Genomic DNA, 22677 nt, shown 5'->3' with positions numbered 1-22677 from the left:
TCCAGGTTTGCGCTGTTTTTTGCCTGTCTCTTTATGGGAAGGTTTGAGGCGGCGCATATCTGGGGCCCTTCGGGGGCAAGGTGGCACGAATATATAGTGTACTACGGCAGATACATTGACTCCCTACTTATCTGGACGGAGAGTGAGCAGGACCCAAAAGAATTTTTTGACTATATGAATAACAATTTGTTTAATATGTCGTTCGCCATGACATCAAGCAAAGAAAAAATTGTATTCCTTGATGTAGAACTGTTTGTTGGCAATGACAAAATCAACTGTAAACTATACAGAAAGTGCACGTCTAGCAACTCAGTGTTGCACGCAACTAGTGCACACCCTAGAGTTCAACTCAATGCTATTCCCTACGGCAAATTCTATAGGGTGCGTGGAAATTGCAGTAATGATGAAGATTTTACCAATTGTGCAAACAATATCGAATTGAGATTCCTGTCCCTGGGATATGACCCTAACATAGTATGCAAAGCCAGAAAAAGAGCGTTGAAACTACCAAGGAGCGATACACTGAAACCAAGAGTAAGCTTAAAACTAATTCAACTCCTTTAGTGAAAATGGTCACCAATTATTATCCCTGGTCACAGAAGATCTACAACATTTAAAAAAAACATTGGTATCTGCTAACATCTGATCCTAATTTAAGTGCGCACATCACTAAGAACCCCGGTATCATTTATCGTAAGGACCAAACATTGCGTAACATTGTCAGTCCCAGCTACCCAAAACCTAAATCTGGAGAATTGACTAGGTTGCACACACTTAATATGGGCTCATATAAGTGTGGTAATTGCAGCATGTGCAAATTAGCCCTACATGGTAAACTGGAGTTTAAATATAATGGGTCTATTAAATATCAAATCAAACAACAAATAGACTCTTCTACTAAATTTGTAGTATATATTATCATATGCAAGTGCAAGAAAATCAACATCGGGAGCACTATACGATGCCTTAAAGATCGCATAGCGGAACATTTTAGAGCATTACGCAATCAGGATGCTAGGTATCCTATAGTGACACATGCCCTCGAATGTATGGAACAACAAAAAACTAAGCTGTCCTTTACCTTCCATGGTATTCAGGCGATACCATATGATAGTAGAGGGGGAAATAGAGAACTAAAAGTGCTACAATGTGAAGCCCGATGGATTTTTAAATTACACGCAGTAGAAATGGGCATTAACATTGATTCAGAGCTACACTATTTCCTGGGTATATGAAATTGTAGCTACCCTGGCAGGGATACATGCTTTTAATTTGTAACATCTTACTGCATATATTAATTTAGAGTATGCTTGTAATGCCAGGGTTTCATTCTACATGTTTGATGATACCTGCTGCCTAGGAAAAGTGGGGCGCTTTGGGGTCTCCCTGTGAGTTAATTTCTGTACTTTAGATGCGTAGGAAAATTTAAGTACCATGTTGGTTCCCAATATGTTATACTCTACCAAGATGAGAAATGTGGTTGGCCTGTTATGTTCTAGCACTACTGTCATTAAGCTAATATTGTATATGACTTTTCGTGTTAAATTGTACAAATTCACGTTTATTGAACTCGTGAGACAGTGGGGGACTTCCGGCTGGGTCACCCAATAGGTTAATGCGTATATTCAGAACATTGATATGTCTTGTCAGTTTCTGATGAATTAATGTTTGTACTTGGTACAAATACATGTGAGATATCTGTCACTCTTCCTTTCCATGGCAATGAATATTTAATGTTTCTTAAATTGCTTTTGGATGGAACCAATGTGGCCTTGTCTATATAAACATCTCTCGCTCGTTTTCTACCTTTATTAGAATACTTCTTGTATTTCTGCTCTGCACGATTGCTATCCTTACTTTAAGAAACTGGGAACTTCCCTGAATATTCGCTTGAGACCGCCGCTTGGATCGTTAAAACATGAATTGTTTATAATTCACCTACATACAGCATCTTGGTTGCTGTAACTTATGGATTGGTTAATCTGGATGCCTGTGTCAGCTCACCATTGAACTATAATCATTTTCCGAGAAGCCTGTTGATTATTCGGTCTTGACTTGGGTATTAGTGAAATATTTTAAATTGCAATAGGAAGTGTGGTATATGATTGATACTTTTTTGGTATCTTGCTGAATGAATTTGGTCTCAACTTTTTTACTTTTGAGGTGACTTTCCACTTTTAGTTCCTGGCGATAATTAGGCCTTTTTCTCTTTTAATATATATTTTGGTTTTTATATATAGCTGCTACCGTAATGATTTTTTAATAAATTTACTAGCCTTAGGTGGCACATTGAACATTGTGTTGACAACCTAGTGCACTTAAGAGTGTACCATTCTATTCAACGAGTTGTTAGTATAGTTCATTGCGATTTGGTTTAGATAAATATAGGATTTATTTCTCACGATGTTTCACTTTTGTTGGAATCCTGCTTAATTTTGCAAATTTTATTTCCTGATTATTGAATTATCATAATAGGCCTTTTCCAACTCCAATATGGCGCATATTTTTACTGTTTGGTGGCCGAGCGCATTGAATAGTCCGTCTTTAATGCCCATTACCTGTATTCAGCTTCAAATGACTATTCCAAGATGGCGCCTTTGTAACACGCCGAAACTTTGATACGGAAAGGAGTACTCTGCTTCGTTCTTCCTATACTATAGGTACGTTGTATAGTACAAATGGTGCTTGCCAAATATTTTGTACCACTTTATTTAATATAATATGATTTACTAGTTCGTTAATACAGTGCTCGCTCTTTTGCTTTCCCGTTTTTTGCCTGTAATAAGTGGCGTTTACATTTGGCTCTCGGGGACTGGGACTTTGGTTATGCGCTGCCATTGATATATCTGGGCTCTATCACTAACTTAAGTGTTTCAATTTATCAAGATTGGAACAGTCTTAAAAGAACGTTCTTATTTATTACTCCGCTTAGATCGTCTACCGCAGTTTTGAGGATTGTTTCTCCTCTAATTTGGAGGTCGCATTGATGCACTGAACATTTGTACAGTGGTGAGTTTTTATCGTATTATTTACTTACTCAGAGAGGGTGCTTAATAATTGACTGTTTTTCATCTAATTGGAACTTTATCGTATACAATTTTATACTTGTGGGTTAGTTTTTAGGACTTTGCCGTATTTGAGATGTCAATATGGGATAATGGGGTAACCCGGTTATGTGCAGAACCTGGGGATTAATACATTAAGGGAAAGGTGGTTCTGCCACCAATTCGCTCCAAAAAACATGCAATTTTAAATTTATTTTTTATCCCTCTGTTAAGATGAGATTTAACATTTAATGAGAAATATATGCATATCCTGATTTTAGTCCAAACCAGAAAGAAAAAGAAACTCATATGATCCTTTATCAAAAATATATTTCGGTGACTTAGTATAGACAAATATGTACACACACAGAAAAAGCCATTAAATTCACTTGAATTTGTTGACGTGAGGTGAACACAAAACAATATGTTTACATATCACAATAAATTATATACATAACACATAAACACTTAATAGGAAAACACATTTGGACGTAGTGTGAGGTGTCAAAAAATGTATGTATCAACCCAACAGGTGATTTATCCTGTTATTTACAATTAGTTGGGGTGATCATTTTACACTCTGTTTAAGGCGTCGACGTTTCGACCCCCGATTGTAAGAGCGATTTTTCATTCGTCAATCAATCAATCAATCAAGGTATTTATACAGCGCACTACTCACCCGGAGGGTCTCAAGGCGCTTGGGGAGGGGGGGGGGGGGGGGTGGGGTGCCGCTACTGCTCGAACAGCCAGGTCTTGAGCTTCTTCCTGAAGGAGAGGTGGTCTTGGGTCAGACGAAGGTCGGGAGGGAGGGTGTTCCAGGTCTTGGCGGCCAGGTAGGAGAAGGACCTTCCTCCAGTTGTTGCTCTTCGGATGCGGGGGACGGCGGCGAGGGCGTGGTTGGTCGATCGGAGGTGGCGTTTGGGAGCGTAGAAGTTGAGGCGGTTGTTGAGGTAGCTCGGGCCTTGGTCGTGTAGGGCCTTGTGTGCGTGGGTGAGGAGACGGAAGGTGATTCTCTTGTTGACGGGGAGCCAGTGCAGGTCTCTCAGATGTCCGGAGATGTGGCTGCGTCGGGGGATGTCGAGGATGAGTCTGGCTGAGGCGTTCTGGATCCGCTGGAGTCTCTTCTGGAGCTTGGCGGTGGTTCCGGCGTAGAGGGCGTTGCCGTAGTCCAGTCGGCTGGTGACGAGTGCCTGGGTGACCGTCTTCCTGGTCTCGGTGGGGATCCACCGGAAGATCTTCCGTAGCATGCGCAGGATGTTGAAACAGGACGCGGAGACGGCGTTGACTTGTCTGGTCATGGAGAGGGAAGGGTCCAGGATGAAGCCCAGGTTGCGTGCGTGGTCTGTCGGTTTCGGTGCGGTGCCCAGGGCGGGGGGCCACCAGGAGTCGTCCCAGGCGGAGGGCGAGGAGCCCAGGATGAGGACTTCCGTCTTGTCTGAGTTCAGTTTCAGGCGGCTGGTCGTCATCCACTCGGCTACGTCTTTCATCCCTTCGTGGAGGTTGGTTCTGGCGGCGGCGGGGTCGTTGGTCAGGGAGAGGATCAGCTGGGTGTCGTCGGCGTAGGAGATGATGTGGGGGGTCTTCTTCAGGACTAAACTGTAAATCGGTGTGTGGCCTTAAAGAAGGTTCCACCCTGAATTCATAGGACGGCACTGCAGCTCGTATTCTATTGGAAGGTGGACCTGATCATGACGTGTCTTCTCTAGTTCGATGGTGGCTTTACTCGCATAAAGGGATGTAGGCTATAATTATTTTATAGTTTATGCTCAAATCGTGACGTATATCTCCCAATCAGTCGGGCAATGACTGTAGGCCTGTATTCCTCCGGCTTCCCACGCTCGAGGTTCCAGAAATAAATCACCCTTCCCTTACAGGGAAACCTGGAGGGGCCTTCCGCCTCCAATATCACTTTCAAGAATGGTATCCAAGGTTAGTCAATCACCTTTAAATACGCTGTGCGCTTCTGAGCGTTACGAAGCGCACAGTGTATTTATTTCTGGAACCTCGAGCGCGGGACGCCGGAGGAATACAGGCCTATCGGGGGTCAAAACGTCGACGCTTTAAACAGTGTAAAATGATCACCCCAACTAATTGTAATAACAGGATAAATCACCTGTTGGGTTGATACATACATTTTTTGCCACCTCACAATACGTCCAAATGTGTTTTCTTATTAAATGTTTGTTTTATGTATATAATTTATTGTGATATGTAAACATATTGTTTTGTGTTCACCTCACGTCAACAAATTCAAGTGAATATTATGGCTTTTTCTGTGTGTGTACATATTTGTCTATATGTGTCTCAAATGTTCACATGAAGAAATCATTGCACATGACCTATACTAAGTCACCGAAATATATTTTTGATAAAGGATCATATGAGTTTCTTTTTCTTTTTATTTCTGTTTTGGACTAAAATCAGGATATGCATATGTTTCTCATTAAATGTTAAATCTCATCTTAACAGAGGGATAAAAAATAAATTAAAAATTGCATGTTTTTTAAGCTAATTGGTGGCAGAACCACCTTTCCCTTAATGTATTTGAGATGTCAGCACTACTGAAGTGTGGTTGAATTTGTGATTACTGTGTACATAGATCCTTCGCTGGATTCTCAAGTTCTGTGGTGAGCTTTCAACTTGTTTCTTGGATTGTCTATATCCATATTCTTTAGGTTCTCTTAGTGTATGGACACACAACATTATTCTTTTTCCCATGGATGTTATTTTCTCTTTCTTGGTCTTTATATAGAACTCCTCACGATGGCACTAAACTTTGGGTTATTGTGATCCAAATGGTCTTTTCACCAATATTTTAGTTAAGGTCGAACTGGTTTTGCTCCCACTATATTGGTGTCTGTGGTGGATTCTTCTCATGGTGTTCTTTCTCTTGTGCATTCAGTTGGTGATTGTTCTGTTTGTGGTACGTGTATTCAAAAGTAATTTGTGCATTTGTCTGTTGTAGCCCTGATGAAGTCTGAGGTTATGTGCCTATAGACGAAACACGTGTTAGCTCAACTTGTGGCTACCTGTTATACTGAGTGATACCAAAGGGGATGATGGACAGAGCGCTTGAGCAAATCAAACACTCACCCCCAGTCAACTGATCTGGGTTTAATCCATCATCATTTTTTAGCTCACTCCACCACCCAATTTCAGACATGGCCATATGCAAATCAGTCTGACCCTGTGCCTCATGGGGACAGTCCAGCCCGAACGGCCAAGCCATGTCTTCCCTGGACCGGAAACAAGCATCCTGGGGCCGGTTTCGGGTTCATAACCCTCATCAGCCAGGCTATCTTGAATCCAGTGGCAAAGTGAGCAAGGGACCCACGTCTGGGCATACCCTGCCAACTTAGGGCGAACAAAGCGATACCAATGGGGATGATGGACTGAAGCACATTGTATTTGGATATATATGAAAATTGAATAAACCATCATGAAAATGGACTAAGACTACTACTCGGACTGATTACGTTTTTGCTTCTGTGAATGTGGCTCAGGACTTTGACTTTTGTCCTTTCTTCCCTCCACCCTGGAGACTGGATGGTTTGCGTTGGACTTGCAGGACACCTATTTTCACATCCCCGTCCTCGCGGCCCACCGGCGCTACTTGTGGTTCATGGTAGGCCACGAGCACTTTCAGTTTACCATGCTCCCCTTTGGCCTTACCAGCGCCCCTCAGGTGTTCACAAAGGTGATGGCGGTGGTCGCAGCTCATCTGTGCTGATCAGGGGTTCCAGTCTTCCCCTATCTCGATGACTGGCTGTTGAAGGCGGACTCGCCCCAGGCTGTTTTCTCCCACCTCCAGACTATGGCGGACCTCCTGCATTCGCTGGGGTTCTCTATCAACGTGCCGAAGACGCACCCGACTCCCTTTCAGAAGCTCCTCTTCATCTGAGTGGTTCTGGACGTGACGCGGTTTCGGGTCTATCCTCCCTAGCAGTGAGTCCGGGATATTCAGGCTATGATTCAGATCTTTTCAGGTTTCGGTTAGGGTGACCCTGTGGTTACTGAGCCTGATGGCCTCCTGTATCCTGCTGGTGGATCATGCCAGATGGCATATGCGGGCTCTGCAGTGGGACCTAAGGTTCCAGTGGGCACAGCATCAGCGGAACCTGTCCGATTGCGTCCAGATCTTGGAGGGCACTGCACGCCAGTTGCAGTGGTGGCTAACGAACCGGGATTGGGTCAACGGCAGATCTCACTTCCTTTCCCAACCAGAGTTCACAGTGGTGACCGCATCCCTTCTCGGATGGGGCAGCCGCATGTGGGAGGCAGAGATCAGAGGCCTCTGGTCTCCGGCGTAATCCTGGCTCCACATCCACCTTCTGGAGCTTCTGGTGATTCGTCTTGAACTCAAAGCATTCCTTCCCTCTGTCCGGGTTAGAGTAGTGCAGGTGTTCACGGACAACACCACCACCATGTGGTACTGCAACAAACTGGGCGGGGTGGGGTTGTGGACCCTTTGTCAAGAGGCTCTCTGTCTCTGGACATGGCTGGAACATCAGGGCATATCCCTGGTGGTTCAACACCTGGCAGGTTCTCTGAACGCCAGGGCGGACAAACTCCACAGGTGCATGATGGATCACGAATGGCATCTTCACACGGAGGTGGCGCCAGGTCTCTTTCAGCAGTGGGGAGAGCCTTCGTTAGATCTATTCGCCACCGAAGAGAACACACAATGTCAGCAATTCTGCGCGTTGGAATTTCCAAGGCGGCAGTCGCTAGGCGACGCTTTAGGTCGCAAGTGGAGTTGCGGTCTTCTTTACGCCTATACTACTTCTGCCCAGAGTGCTGAAGAAGATCACGCACGACTAGGCCCAAGTCATCCTGTTGGCTCCGGATTGGGCACAAAACGTTTGGTATCCCGAGCTGCTACACATGGCCATCGATCCTCCAATCCGACTGCCTCTTCGGGAGGATCTTCTGTCGCAGCAGCAGGGGACGGTCCTCCACCCGAACCTGTCCAGTCTCCACCTAATTGCATGGAGATTGAGCGGCAACAGTTGACAGCCTTTGACCTTCCTCCTGAAGTCTGTGATGTTATCTTGGCAGCCAGGCGTCCCTCCACCAAGACTGTATACGCAGATGGCACAGATTTGTGGCATGGTGCACATCAAAGGCTGTGGATCCCCTTTCTGCACCTCTTTCTGAGGTTCTCTTGTTCCTCCTTTCTTTGGCCCAGCAGGGCTCTGCTCTGGGCACTCTAAAGGGCTACCTCTCGGCCATTGCAGCCTTCCATAGTCTTCCTGATCAGCCTTCTCTTTTCAAGTCCCCTGTTGTAAATCGCTTCCTTAAAGGCATTACTTATCTTTTTCCTCCTATTCCCTTCGTAATGCCCCAGTTGGACTTGAACCTAGTTCTAACCTATCTTATGTGCGCTCCCTTTAAGCCGCTACTTAACTGTCCTCTTCGGCTTCTGACCTTAAAGACTGCTTTTCTGGTTGCCATCACCTCTGCGTGCAGCGTGGGTGAGCTCCAAGCTCTTTTTTCTAAACCTCCTTTTCTGGCTGTTCATCCAGACAAGGTTGTCCTTCAAACTCGTCCATCCCTTCTTCCCAAAGTGGTTGCTTCCTTCCACATTGGTCAGACGATCTCTCTGCCCACCTTCTTTCTGCCTCCGCATCCTTCTAAGGAGAAAGAGAGGCTCCACCGTCTGGATCCAAAACGTACACTTTCGTTTTGCTTGGATCGCACAAAACAATTCCGGGTGGATGACCAACTCTTTGTTGGCTACGTGGGCGCTGAAAAAGGTCGGACCATACACAAACGGATCATCTCTAGATGGGTTGTTTTGTGTTTTAAAGCTTGCTATTCTTTGGGAAAGAAGGAGCCTCCTGTGGGGCTACGTGCCCATTCCACCAGGGCGACGGCATCTACCACTGCTTTGGGACAGAGAGTCCCCCTCAGGGACATCTGTCAGGCAGCGACGTGGGCATCTCTGCACATGTTCACGAAGCACTAATGCCTGGACAGCCTAGTCCGGAGAGACAGCTTTTTTGGTCTTTCTGTTCTCCAGGATTTTCTGGTGTGAACTTGGTTCACAGACCCACCTCCGGTGTTGGTATTGCTGGGGTATCTATTCGCAAGGTAAGGAATCTATAACTAATTGTCGCTTTCAGATGAACAAGTTACTTACCTTTGGTAACAATATATCTGTAAGAGACATAGATTAGTTAGATTCCTTACCGCCCCACCCATCCTCCCCGTTCTACGAACTGACTTCTAGGGTTAAGGATTTCCTTTCAGGCCCTAGTTTTGGGCACCATTGGTCAGTGTCTTGCATGGCCCTGTGTTTCTGGCATGGAAAGTCGTGTTCAGAACTGACGTCAGTGCGTGATGCAGTGTCTAAGTAGCTGCTGCAACGTCATACCAGCTACCATGATGCCAACGATGAACATTGAGCCGACGAACTCCACCTTTCGACGCGCAGGGGTACTGCTGATGAAAAAATTCTCCGGATCCAGTCTTGACGCCGGGGGGGTAATTTACAAGGTAAGGAATCTATAACTAATCTATATCTCTTACAGATATATTGTTACCGAAGGTAAGTAACTTGTTTTTCAGATGGTATGTGTCATAAACGTGAAAGTGGTATGATTCAATCAACAGGATTCCACTCAAAGGAAGTATTGCACATCATGCCAGAGACAGAGTGGCCACTGATGCTTTCGTACAATGGGAGCATGTGAAGAAAATTTAGCAGGATGACCACATAGTCCGCTCGCAATAAATTTGTAAACACTGTTACCTAATTTTGTTGACACATTCCAAATTATTAGGTAGTACAGTAAAATATTTCAAATATGAATTTACAGACCGAATACTATCCACTTAAAGGAAAAGTTGCACAACTATGGTGACGTTGATGTGTATGGTATTCCACTTGTGGGCTCTTTACTGCTAATTCACCAACCTTCAGAGTTCTCACATCTTTTGATACTTACCATTCTGGTAAGTGAAAGTGTACTATAAAGTGCCATGGTTTATGTACTACAGTAGCTCCATGTCTGTTTCGCATTGTGTGAAGGCACTGCTTCAGAAGTTGATGGTGGCCTCAAGATCTTGTCATTTATTATTAGATAATTTCTGGGGTTGCAGACCTAGCTTAGTAAAGAATCTGCAGAGTGCAGTACCCATTGAAACAAACATTATTAAAGGTACCGAACATTTTCATTTATTCTCAACTCATCTGAACAAAACTACTGATATCATTGCACCTCAAGGAAACTAGATTGGCTAGGACCATGAACAGCAGTCTCTTTGTGTTGACAGATGTCCTGGAAGACTTGGCAGCAGAGGAGACAGTCATTGATTTCTTCTTTGGTGCTGAAAATATTTGCAACCTCTTCTAATGGGGTCCTCTAACAGAAAAAAGGCACTTGCATACCTGCTCGCAACCAAACGACGCAAGCCAGTCCTTACAACTGACTAACATTTCAGTCCTCCTTTAACCTCAACCTTCCTTTTTAGGTCTCGCTGAGTCAGCGCGCATGCGTTGCTCGGGGAGACTTTAATAAGGGCTTTAAAAAATGCGCTGGGTACTCAATTATTTTACATGTTGTGCAGCTCTACATTAATAAATGAGGGTTATATGTGCACATTTGGGCGGTGGTAAATCTTCCTTGCATTCTTTTAAGGGGGTTGATTGATGCCAGCTTTTCAATTAATACAAAATTCCTTGTAAACATTATTAAAGCGCGCGCAGCAGACAAAATGCAATCCCCCCGTCAAACTGTTGTTATTTTTGCATAATGTTTAAACCACATGTTCGAGGCATGTGGGCTGCTGAATTCATATCTGTGCATAGATCGCCGCCTAGTGTTGGGTCCGGATGTTTGCACGTTGTTGTCCTGGAAGAGTCTTCGAAGTATCCTGGGATAGGTGACTCCTCCCCTGGACTACAGTGCGCATGGGCATCCTCTCCATCCTCAGATTGTTTTTTTCCGCCATTGGGTTCGGATGTGCTTATCTTGACTCAAGTTAGGAAAAACTTTTTCCAGGCCAAAAGGCCTTTAGTTCGCGTCGGTACTGTTCCCGATCGGTATCAATAGTATTCTTGTTAGTTTACTAACTTCCAGAACCAACTTTTTCGCATCTTGCCCGACCATCGACCCGACATCGACGATGGAATCGAGGACACCATTCAAGCGGTGTCCGGTATGCAATGCGAAATATCCCCACATCGACGTCCATCCGGTGTGCAACAAATGCCTTTCACCGGATCACGACGAATCTACATGCATGGCCTGTGCCCGATTTCGATCCAAGAAGACTCTCCGGAATCGACGAGCGGCTAGACTCGAGGCGCAGCAAGCGGCACCGGCCCCGGCCGACATCTTCAGCGCCGAGACCGAAGATGTCGAAGAAGTGGAGAACCTACCCTCCAGTCCCGCTTCCGAACATGACTCCGGATCGGAAGACGTCGACGAAACACTCTTTCGCAGAGATGAAGACGACACCGAGGTAGGAGACTACAATGAGGCCTTAGGGGCCGAAGAGAGTAGCTCCGGTGACGAGCAAGGCCTACCCGTACAGACTGAGGAAATCCCAGTGCAACAGTCTATGGCTCCGGTCGAGGGATCGCCTTCGGGCCTTACCCAAGACCTATCCCGCAGTTCTTCGGCCCCGCCCTCGGGCCCGGCCTCGGACATTCAGCGGCAGCCATTAATGCCCAAACCGGCTGGTTTCCCTTCTTCGAAAACGAAACCAAAAGCTGTATTGGTTCGACTGAAACCGAAACCGAAAGTAGCGCTGGTCGGATCGAGGCCCACCACACCTTCGACGCCAGCAAAACCCGTCGGCACCAGCAAAACCCGTCGGCACCGAGCGCACCAAACGAGACTTCGGTGCCGAGCTTGAAGCGGCCGACGTCGGAGTCGACATAAGGAAAAAGACCTTCGGCGCCACCAAACCTACTCGGCTCCCGGCACCGACGCAATCGGCTCCGACCCCAAAGGTCAAACTGCCTGCTGCGTCTCACATCGCTTCAACGGCACCACCAAAGCCACACTCATCGAAGACGTCGACGGCCATTACCGCCCCTCGACTCGATGTCTCACCGGCGCCGAAAAAATCCACGCCCACCTCTACTGAACGGGTCGGCGCGAAGGAATCGATGGCGCTCCAGGTGCGACCCGTTGCAAAACCAAAACGGTCCTTCAGGACACGTCGGGCTCCGAGCCGATAAAAGCTCCAACAGCCTCTTCGGCACCAGCCAACATTACTTTTGGCCTGCCACCATCCACGGCCCCAAAACTATTCCAAATCAGGACACGGGTCACCCACACCACGATTACTCCTGCCGAACGCTCTCCTGCGGAGACGTCTCCATCACATCTCATCGACGCCGACACCGGCAGGATGATAATCCACAAACGGAGAATAACTTCGGAGCCAGCTTTGGACTCCTTCCGGATCCCGCTTAAAAGAAAGCTGCCAGTGGCGTCAGAACCAGTTCTTTATGAACCTCTCCATTCCCCCTACCGGGATCCACAGTCCTTCTCTCCCACACACTCCGACACGGAGGCTTTGGAGGACTACATGTGTGACCAAGTTCCCTACCCCGGAGACATGGACCTTGAAGGCCAACAGGACCCTGATCAAGCTTGGGATGACCCTGTAGACTCAGGTGCACCTCTGGATGCACAGGACCCGCAACTCTATGGAGCAAAAACATCTCCCACAGAGGACACTGCAGCGTTCAACGCTCTAATTGAACGGGCTGCGGCCAATCATGGGGTGCAACTTCACTCTGACACCGTCGAGGACGACTTTCTCATGGATACTTTTGCATCCTCAGAAAGGAACATAAAGACTCTGCCCATGTTAAAGGGGGTCCTCAAACCAGCAAAGGACATCTTCAAGGAACCCACCAGGGCAAGAGTGATAAACCCCAGGATCGACAAGAAATACAGATCAGCGCCTGGGGACCCTACTTACATTAGAGGCCAATTACCTCTGGATTCCATTGTCGTTGCGAATGCTCGCAAGAGGGCACACTCGCAAACAGGTGATGCTCCTCCCCCGGACAAAGAGTCCAAGGTGCTAGAGACCTCTGGCAAACGGGTTGCCGCCCAGGCAGCTAACATATGGCGCATTGCCAATACTCAAGCGCTCCTCGCTCGCTACGATCGAGCGCACTACGACACATTAGAGCAACTACTCCAACATCTCCCTGACCAATACAAAGAAGGTGCAGAGATCCTCATCAGGGAGGGACAACTGCTCACAAATGCATCCATCAAGTGTGCACTGGATGCCGCGGATACAGCTGCCAGAGCCATAAACACTAGCGTCATGTTGCGACGACACGCCTGGTTGCGAATCTCCGGATTCAAACCGGAGGTACAAAATAACATCCTCAACCAACCTGTCAACCCCGACTACTTATTCGGGCCGGAGGTTGACACCACCCTAGAGAAAATAAAAAAGGACACGGACACTGCAAAGTCCATGGGGGCCCTACAGACGCAGTCCTTTCGGAGCGGCTCCTTTCGTCGCCCCGGAAATAGAGGAGCAGGTAGAGGACAGGGGTCACAGCAAACATACAACAAGGGCAACACACAAAACACCTACGATAAAAACACCCGGGGTGGATATCGTGGCTCCAGCACAAAGGGCAGAGGACGCGGCTACGGCAACACCAGGTCCTCCCCCAAGAACAAGCAGTGACGCGCTCTCCCTTCCTCCCGACCACATAACACCTGTCGGGGGAAGGCTACAAAGGTTCCTGTCCACGTGGAACTCCATCACCACGGACAGGTGGGTCAAAGATATTGTCAAATACGGTTACTGTCTAGAACTAACCTCCACTCCACCCACAATACCTCCAAAAAACCGTCCTATGTCCTCAGAGCACTTAACGTTCTTACAGCAGGAGGTGCAAAGTATGCTTCTAAAAGGCGCAATAGAGGTCGTACCCGTCCACGAGCAAGGTACGGGGGTGTACTCCCTGTACTTTTTAATACCGAAAAAGGACGGGTCACTCAGACCTATATTAGACCTGAGACCCCTGAACCAATACATTCTTTCCTAGCATTTTCACATGCTGTAGAGGGAGCAAGTCCTCCCGCTGCTCAAGCAGGGAGACTTTCTGGCCACACTGGACCTCAAGGATGCGTATTTCCACATACCCATTCACCCCTCACACAAAAAATACCTCAGGTTCACTGTTCAAGGGCAGCACTACCAATTCAAAGTCCTTCCCTTCGGCGTGACAACAGCACCCAGGATGTTCACAAAGTGCCTAGCTACTGTGGCGGCACATCTACGGAGGCAGCACATACACGTCTACCCTTACCTGGACGACTGGCTCGTTCAAGCGAAGTCAGCCCAGCAATGTGCCAGCCACATGTCCCGCACCATTCACCTCCTTCACAGTCTGGGGTTCTCACTAAATTACCCAAAATCCCATCTCCAGCCCGCACACGTACAACAGTACCTAGGTGCGACTATAGACACTCTGGCGGCCACAGCTCAGCCAAATTTAGTGAGAATCAACAGCATGCAAATGCTGATTTCCAAGTTCAAACCACAACACTCCCTTCCCGCGCGAGTGTTCATGCAGTTGATAGGCATGATGGCCTCCTGCATCTTCATAGTCCCACACGCGAGACTACATATGCGCCCGCTTCAGGAGTGCTTAGCACGTCAGTGGAATCAGGCTCAAGGACAGTTGAAAGACCCAGTGTTGGTGAGCGGTCGGGCATACAACTCTCTGCATTGGTGGAATCCACAAAACCTTTGCAAGGGCCGACCGTTCCAAGAGCCTGTCCCACAGATAATACTGACGGCGGACGCGTCTCTCCAGGGATGGGGAGCTCATGTACTCCATTACACAGTGCAGGGACTATGGACGCAACAACAAAAGAAGATGCACATCAACCTTCTAGAGCTGATGGCAATCTTCCTCGCTATGAAAGCATTCAAAGTACACTTGTGCAACAAAGTCGTGTTGATCCGGACGGACAACATGACTGCCATGTACTACATACAGAAGCAGGGAGGAACACACTCTCCACAGTTGTCTCATCTGGCTCAGAGCATGTGGAAGTGGGCCATTCAGAGGAACATGTTCCTCATGGCAGAACACCTCCCCGGCAAGGACAACCAGATGGCGGATCTGCTCAGCAGACACAGCCACCAGATGCACGAGTGGGAGTTACACCCATCAGTGCTCCAACCGTACTTCCAGCAGTGGGGTCATCCAGAGATAGACCTATTCGCGACAAGCGAAAACGCAAAATGCCAAAGCTTTGCCGCCAGGTTCCTACATCCGCAGTCGCAGGGCAATGCGATATGGATGAACTGGTCCGGCAGATTTGCGTACGCTTTTCCCCCAGCACCACTGATACCGCTGGTGGCACGCAAACTCAGACAACACTCACTGACACTCGTCCTGGTTGCTCCAACGTGGGCACGCCAGCCGTGGTACACCACCTTTCTCGAACTTTCCGTGGTGCCGCATCAAAGGCTGCGGGTCAAACCCGAGCATTTGACGCAGAACCATGGAGAGATTCAGCACCCAGATCCGCAACAGCTGAACCTGGCAATCTGGCTCCTGAAGTCCTAGAGTTTGGCTACCTAAACCTGCCACCTGACTGTATGGACATCATTAAGGAGGCCAGGAGACCCACTACCAGAGCTTGCTATGCAGCCAAATGGAAGAGGTTCGTCATTTATTGCAATAATAATGACATTAACCCGCTAGACGCATCCATCCAAAACATTATTTGTTACCTATTACACCTATACCGATGCAATCTGGCGTACACCTCTATACGTGTCCATTTGACCGCAATATCAGCCTATCTACAAATCAGGCAGCACCTCTCTCTATTCAGAGTGCCTGCCATCAAAGCATTCTTGGAAGGACTCAAACGAGTCATTCCACCTAGCCACCCACCAGCCCCAATGTGGAACCTCAACTTGGTCCTCACACGCCTGATGGGTCCACCCTTTGAACCTCTACACTCATGCGAGATTCAATTCCTTACCTGGAAAGTAGCTTTCCTAGTAGCGATAACTTCTTTGCGAAGAGTTAGTGAACTCCAGGCACTAACCGTCCAAGAGCCATTTATACAGGTTCACGCCAACAGGGTCGTACTACGTACCAACCCCAAATTCGTGCCCAAGGTGGTATCGCAGTTCCACATGAACCAAACTATTGAACTGCCTGTTTTCTTTCAAAACCCACAAACTGTCGCAGAAAGGGCACTCCATACACTAGATGTAAAAAGGGCCCTCATGTATTATATCGACAGGACCAAACCCTTTAGGAAAACAAATCAACTTTTCGTTGCCTTTGCCCCACACCACAAAGGTAACGCTATCTCCAAAGCAGGTATAGCCAGATGGATCGTTAAATGTATTCAAATTTGCTATCAAAAGGCTAAACGCACATTAACGATTCCCCCACGAGCCCACTCAACACGTAAGTTAGGGGCCTCCATGGCTTTCCTAGGAAACATTCCTTTGCATGACATATGTAGAGCAGCCACCTGGTCCACTACACATACATTTACCAAACACTATTGTGTAGATGTGCAATCAAAACAGCAGGCAGCTGTAGGACAGGCTGTTCTCAAAACTCTGTTTCAGACCGCTGCAGCTGGCACTGGTAGCCGCCGCTAATAAGAGGGCACTGCTATATATTCTATGCACAGATATGAATTCAGCAGCCCACATGCCTCGAACTGAATATGCTACTTACCAGTATGCATCTGTTCTTGGCATGTAGGGCTGCTGACATTCATATTGCCCTCCCTCCTCCCCGGCGCCTGTAGCAGCTGCAGCTCTCAGAATTACTGTAAAGCATGGTCATCACTTTCTGTATCTACTCCATCACTGCCACAATGGCGAAAAACAATCTGAGGATGGAGAGGATGCCCATGCGCACTGTAGTCCAGGGGAGGAGTCACCTATCCCAGGATACTTCGAAGACTCTTCCAGGACAACAACGTGCAAACATCCGGACCCAACACTAGGCGGCGATCTATGCACAGATATGAATGTCAGCAGCCCTACATGCCAAGAACAGATGCATACTGGTAAGTAGCATATTCATAATAGCGCGATCCTGAGACATTTTCTTTTCTTCTTCCTCTAAATTAATTCTTCCTCCTACTTAACTTGTTTTCTTTCTTCTATGTTTTCGTTTATTTCATGCTTCCTTTCCATCTTTTCGTTCCATTTCCATTCACACAGCCCAGACTGGTTCAGCTGAAGGGTCCAGTGGGACTGGGGGTGGTACGTTATTTCTCTGCTGCACATCATGCTCCCCTCACACTATATCTATTTACTTGCGGAGCACAGTGGGATTGTGACGCCCCCATGGGAAGGTTGTGTTGCGTCTGAAGGGCCACATGGCTTCTATCTAAATTATGGGCGCTAGTTTTCATGTATTTTCTACTAATTTCCCCTTTCCTATATATCAATTTATTTCCCTTTCGCACTTCCTCTGTCACCCTTTCTCTTTTTCTTTCTCTGCTCCGCTGTTTATCTCTTTCCACTCTTCCTCTCACCATTCCCCCTTGTGTCTTTGCTGCTCTTTTCTTTTTCTCTGTATTTAGTCTTCTGCCGTCTCTCTTTCTCTGTCTAGCCATCACCCAGGCACTCATCCTCTATTTCTTTTCATCCCTCCTGTGGTCACTCTTTTTGTAACTATCTCTATCTCTTTCTTTCTCTTTCTCTTTCATTCTCTCTCTCTCTCTCTCGCTCTCTCTCTCTCTCTTTCTCTCTTTCTCTCTCTTTCTCTCTTTCTCTCTCTTTCTCTTTCTTTCTCTCTCTTTCTCTTTCTTTCTCTCTCTCTCTCTCTCTCTTTCTCTCTTTCTTTCTCTTTCTTTCTCTCTCTCTTTCTCTCTCTCTCTTTCTCTCTCTCTCTCTCTCTCTCTCTCTCTCTCTCTCTCTCTCTCTCTCTCTCTCTCTCTCTCTCTCTCTCTCTCTCTCCAAATATCTCTGTGCTAAACACTTATAGGGTCCCAAAGGCGAGACCTATTGGCTATGCCAATGCTTGTTTATAATAGTCTTACTCCCCCAGTAAATGGGTGGGCAATTAAGGGGACTTAATAAACCCTCCCCCCCCATGCTTAATCAGAGGCTACAAAGTTCCAATGATTTAACTGGTGCTGTGCCCCATCCCCCAGTCAATCCCAGGCACTTTCATGAGTAATTAGAAGGCTGTCATTCATGGTCTCTGGTGAGACTTAGTCTGGTTTTTCTGCGGGGGATGTGCTCAGTCTGAATCCAGCAAGTTGAGCAGTGGGTTCAGCTGTCTCAAAGGTGTCACGGACTAGAAGTCAGCGCCTTACAGTATTGTGCAGTGTTAAAGCTCTCCTTCGGTGAACAAACAACTGCTTGATATTAATATGAAGTACAAACCCTTAGCAATTCCCATCTCCTAATATGTCTGTTTCTGTTTCCAGGGTATGTGAAGCAGAAACTGCAAAACTATTGGGAAATACAATAAACTTGCAGGGGTTTGTTCTAAGAAGTCCATAACAGACACTTTTTTTTTGTCACATTTATAGCTTCAGATGAGGGTGGGGGTTGGGATGTGCGTTTTCAAACTGGCTAGCTTCTGACCAGGCACAGCTGACATTGATGTTTCAGTATCTAGAAAACCAAGAATACATTTGTTTCAGCTTTTGCTCGGTCAGAGATACATCATGTGAATTTGCTGTTACAGCAGTTGGCGCTCATAATAAACATACAGACTGAAGTGAAAATAGAGATAAATTTGGTAGGCGATGCCTTCTGGCTTGTTCGTTGGGCACCTTCCAATATGGCCTTCACACATGCTGCGGCTCAATTTTGAAAATACACCCACAGAGGATTCCCCTTTTAAGTGGCAGGGCAAATACTTCCACCAAGTACTAGTAAAACAGAAGTAGATATGCAAGAGTCTTCCTTTAATGCTTAAAGCCCTTCAAAACCTGAACTTAAACATTCACTTGATACCGAAGGAGACTTGTTAGAAAATAAAATTCTTGTGAGCCTTCGTGAAGCAACAGAAAGAGATGCGCAACTGTGAAACACAACAATCTAGATCCACCATGACCACATCTGGATCCTGTTTCTGCTTGATCTGAGAAGTAAGTCTTTAATGTGTGATGTACCTTCTCATGAAGGAGTGTCCAGGCATGACTAGCCACCACATCAATCCAGGTCCACACCACATCCAATCCATCACATTCACTACTTGAGTTTTTAATTCTCTAGGACCCTAAATACTATCTCCCCTTGTACACCAAAGGTTAACTACTTTTATGAATACATTGTTTATTTGCTGCCCAGTGATATTCACGCTTTCATGACTAAGCAACTATTTAAAGAAGTTAAACGATAGATCTTGTCTACTGTTTCTAATTACACCATGAATGATAACAATTTTAAAGAGGTGTGCACATTGTGTTGTGAGTTAAAAAGTGAAACAACTAAAACCAAAATTAACATTTTAATTACCTGATTCTAGAGTCCAGCAAATGTTTTAAAAAATCAAATCACATCTCCTGCGGATACATCAGAAAAGAACATGAAAATGACATGCAGGGTGCCTTCACCAACCAAAGGTATTACTTTTATGCCCTATTTGTTTCTTCTAGATTAGCATTTCTTCATTAATAGTGATACAAGCATAGATTTGAGTAAAATATCTTTGTGTACTTTTCAGCTTTTCCTCAAGTAGTTTTTTGGGTTATATATTTTCTGTTTAAACGCTTCACTACTATTTGAAAGAATGCTGTGCATATGTCATAGTGACGCATTGGGAACACCATAATATGAGTCTACATATCTCATTAGTACAGGGGTCACTAGTACAGGGGTCACTGGATATAATGCTTGGCATCAGTACATTTTTAAGTGAGACATTTGGACAAAAACATGTTGGCCATGGATTCATATTTTAATATTACTGTTTTTATCATGATGAAAGTGCTTTGGGCATATTTCAACAGCTTTTATTTATTTTTATTTAAGCAATTTATTGAGCGCGCAAATACCCGGAGGTGTCTCGGCGCTTTTGGTTTCTTAGTGGTTAGAAATGATCCAAAAGATATATTAGTACATGGTGTGTCCAAGATAGTGGATTAGTCACACGATATTCTAGTATCACAGATGACCAGTATGATTGATAGAATAGTGTCTGAAGAAAACCAAAAGTATCTAACAGTTACAAATCTATCTTTTATCTTATATTTAATTGTAAATTCACCCAAATTTCTCCTACATTCCCGAAATTATTTTAGGAAATAATTACTATACTGTATTAGGATGCTAGAAAAAATCACGCCTTGCTGTGCATTTTGCAGTCTGTTGCTGAAATAAAGAACACAATTTAGTTTAAAAATGTCAGTGCTTGCAACTATGGTACATATTATACCACCTCTCTCTTTTGCCCCGAAGAAAGTAAATAGCGTAAAGTATGGGGAAGCATTTGATGGAGGATTATCTCAAAAACAAGTTTTAGTTGCAGCAAAATGTTTTTATCTAGTAGCTGATCAGCGATAAGTTGAGCGCCCCATGGATGGCCTGTCCTGATTCTCTAGTTTGAAGCTACATCCTGGTGCTTGCAAGCTGAGAATTTCTACATCCTAGTGCACAAATAAAACATGTTTCATCACCCACATTTATTTTACAAGGCCTGACCCTGCAGCCACCATCATGTTGCCGAAACCTCATTTAATTTCTGCTACAAACACTACTTTACAGGTCTAGGAAAGTCCTCTATTTGTACGATCAACTCCCAAGTTTTTGGAATGATGCCTCTGGGTTTTTAACTCTGTAGTGAACCGGGTCCTGTTGTCAAGTCCCCAGTGCATGTGCTTTGACCTTCAAAGTATGTGTGCAATTGACTAATACCAGATTGGCTCAGTTAAGTTACTTGTAAATCCCTAATATACGATACAAGAGGTACCCAGAGCTAGAAAGTTAATTGTCACAAGTGGAATGCATCACTTAATTGTGCTACCATTGCTGTAGCAAGGTGAAAAGGTGGCTCTAGGCCTGCCACTGCAGCCTGGTCGGCCAGCTTAAACCTGCCATCTTGACATGACAAAATAAACCCTTTTGTCAGGCCAAAACCTTCCTTTTAAATATAGTAAGCAACCCTAGGGAGGGCTTTGGTAGCCCACCAGGCAGGGTGCTTAATATTAAAAACAAAGAGAATGTTCCTTTTGTGTTTAACATGCCCGGACAGTGAAAAATCGATATTGCCATTTTCACTGTAGCAAGGCTGGAGGGCCCTTTAGCTAACGCAGTTTCATACTGTTAGAAAAACCCACTCCCACACCGGAAGGGTGGTGGTGGTGTTCTCCCAGACACGCTGTGGTAGCTTGGCTCGAGCAGTAAGGAAGGCACCGTGTTAAGCATACGACATACCCACACAATAACCATGCGTGCATCCGTTCCAAAAACGACACTACACCTTAAAAATTATACTGAAAATATATCTCTTTTTCTTCTTTTCTCTTAGTTGCTGATTAAATAAATAATAATACAATCACAGTACACAAGGCTTTTTCTGTGGAAGGGTACGTCAAATAAATACTGTCTTAACGATTCAATAAATAAGGTAGATCATAAATAATCAAGGCATAAATATAAGTGCATTACATAACAGGCAATTCAATATTATGAGGCAATAAATACTGCGAGACCATAAATATTGTGCGACAATAAATACTGTGAAACAATAAATACTGTGAGGCAATAAATAGGATAAATACAATAAATACAGTGCTCTCAATAAATAATAAAAGCCAACAGTTACACTTGTAAATCAGTTCACATTCCTGAGGTACTATGGGATGATTTGACCCAATCCCAGCTTGTAGAGATTTGGATGGCCTGAGGGGTACACTCCCTGGCTTGGACAAGGCTGAGGCCTAAACTGAGGTAGATCAAGGGGGAATCTAGAGATCTGGCTCTCCCACACTACAAAACCCCTCTGTATTAGTCTCAGCTCACCCCTGGCACAATCAAGCTGGTTCCAGCACCTCTCTAGCCCCTAGGATAGTCTCTCAGGGCTTCACAGGGCCTTAGGCGCCCTCTATTCCACTTACTGCCCTTTTTATGAAGCTCCGACGCCGCTGGAGTCGTGTCGACGCCGTGAGGCGGCTCCGGTTCGATGTCGGCGGCCTCGGCGCGATGTCAGTTCTTGACGACGTCGATAGGCGGCTCCGGTTCGATGTCGGCGGCCTCGGCTCGATGTCGACCTCCGACGGCTCCGGTTCGATGTCGGCGGCCTCGGCTCGATGTCGACCTCCGGTTCGATGACGTCGGGCTATCTTGGCTCGATGTCGACTTCAGACGGCTCCGGAGTGCGATCTCCACTCCCGACCTCCGGTGCTCCTTTCCTCAGGTTCCGGCGACTCCGGAGTGCGACCTCCACTCCCGACCTCCGGCACGATTCTCTTCAGGTTCCGGCGACTCCGGAGTGCGATCTCCACTCCCGACCTCCGGCACGATTCACCTCGGTCTCCGGCGACTCCGGAGGGCGGACTTCACTCCCCCGTCGACGCCGCACACTCGACCTCAGGTGTCTTCCTCCACGACCTCTGGTACTCTCCACGACCTCCGTCGGTGCCCTCTCTCGACCTCTGGCGGCTCCGGGTACGACGTCTGCTTT

General features: G+C 46.2%; 1 protein-coding gene across 3 annotated transcripts in view; it reads left to right on the top strand.

Moving 5' to 3' along the window:
- The window catches only part of CPAP (centrosome assembly and centriole elongation protein), a 521976-nt gene that overhangs the window by 270894 nt on the left and 228405 nt on the right, over nucleotides 1-22677 (top strand). For all 3 annotated transcript variants that reach the window (XM_085621543.1, XM_085621542.1, XM_085621541.1), the window contains one exon: nucleotides 19522-19618. In XM_085621543.1, coding sequence (XP_085477669.1) covers nucleotides 19522-19618 — 97 coding nt within the window. The remainder of the gene's footprint in view (nucleotides 1-19521; nucleotides 19619-22677) is intronic.

The sequence above is a fragment of the Triturus cristatus genome, chromosome 8 (genome assembly GCF_964204655.1).
Source record: "Triturus cristatus chromosome 8, aTriCri1.1, whole genome shotgun sequence".
Lineage (NCBI taxonomy): Eukaryota > Metazoa > Chordata > Amphibia > Caudata > Salamandridae > Triturus > Triturus cristatus.
The sequence above is the reverse complement of the archived record's forward strand: the minus strand, read 5'-3'. Positions and strand labels throughout refer to the sequence as shown.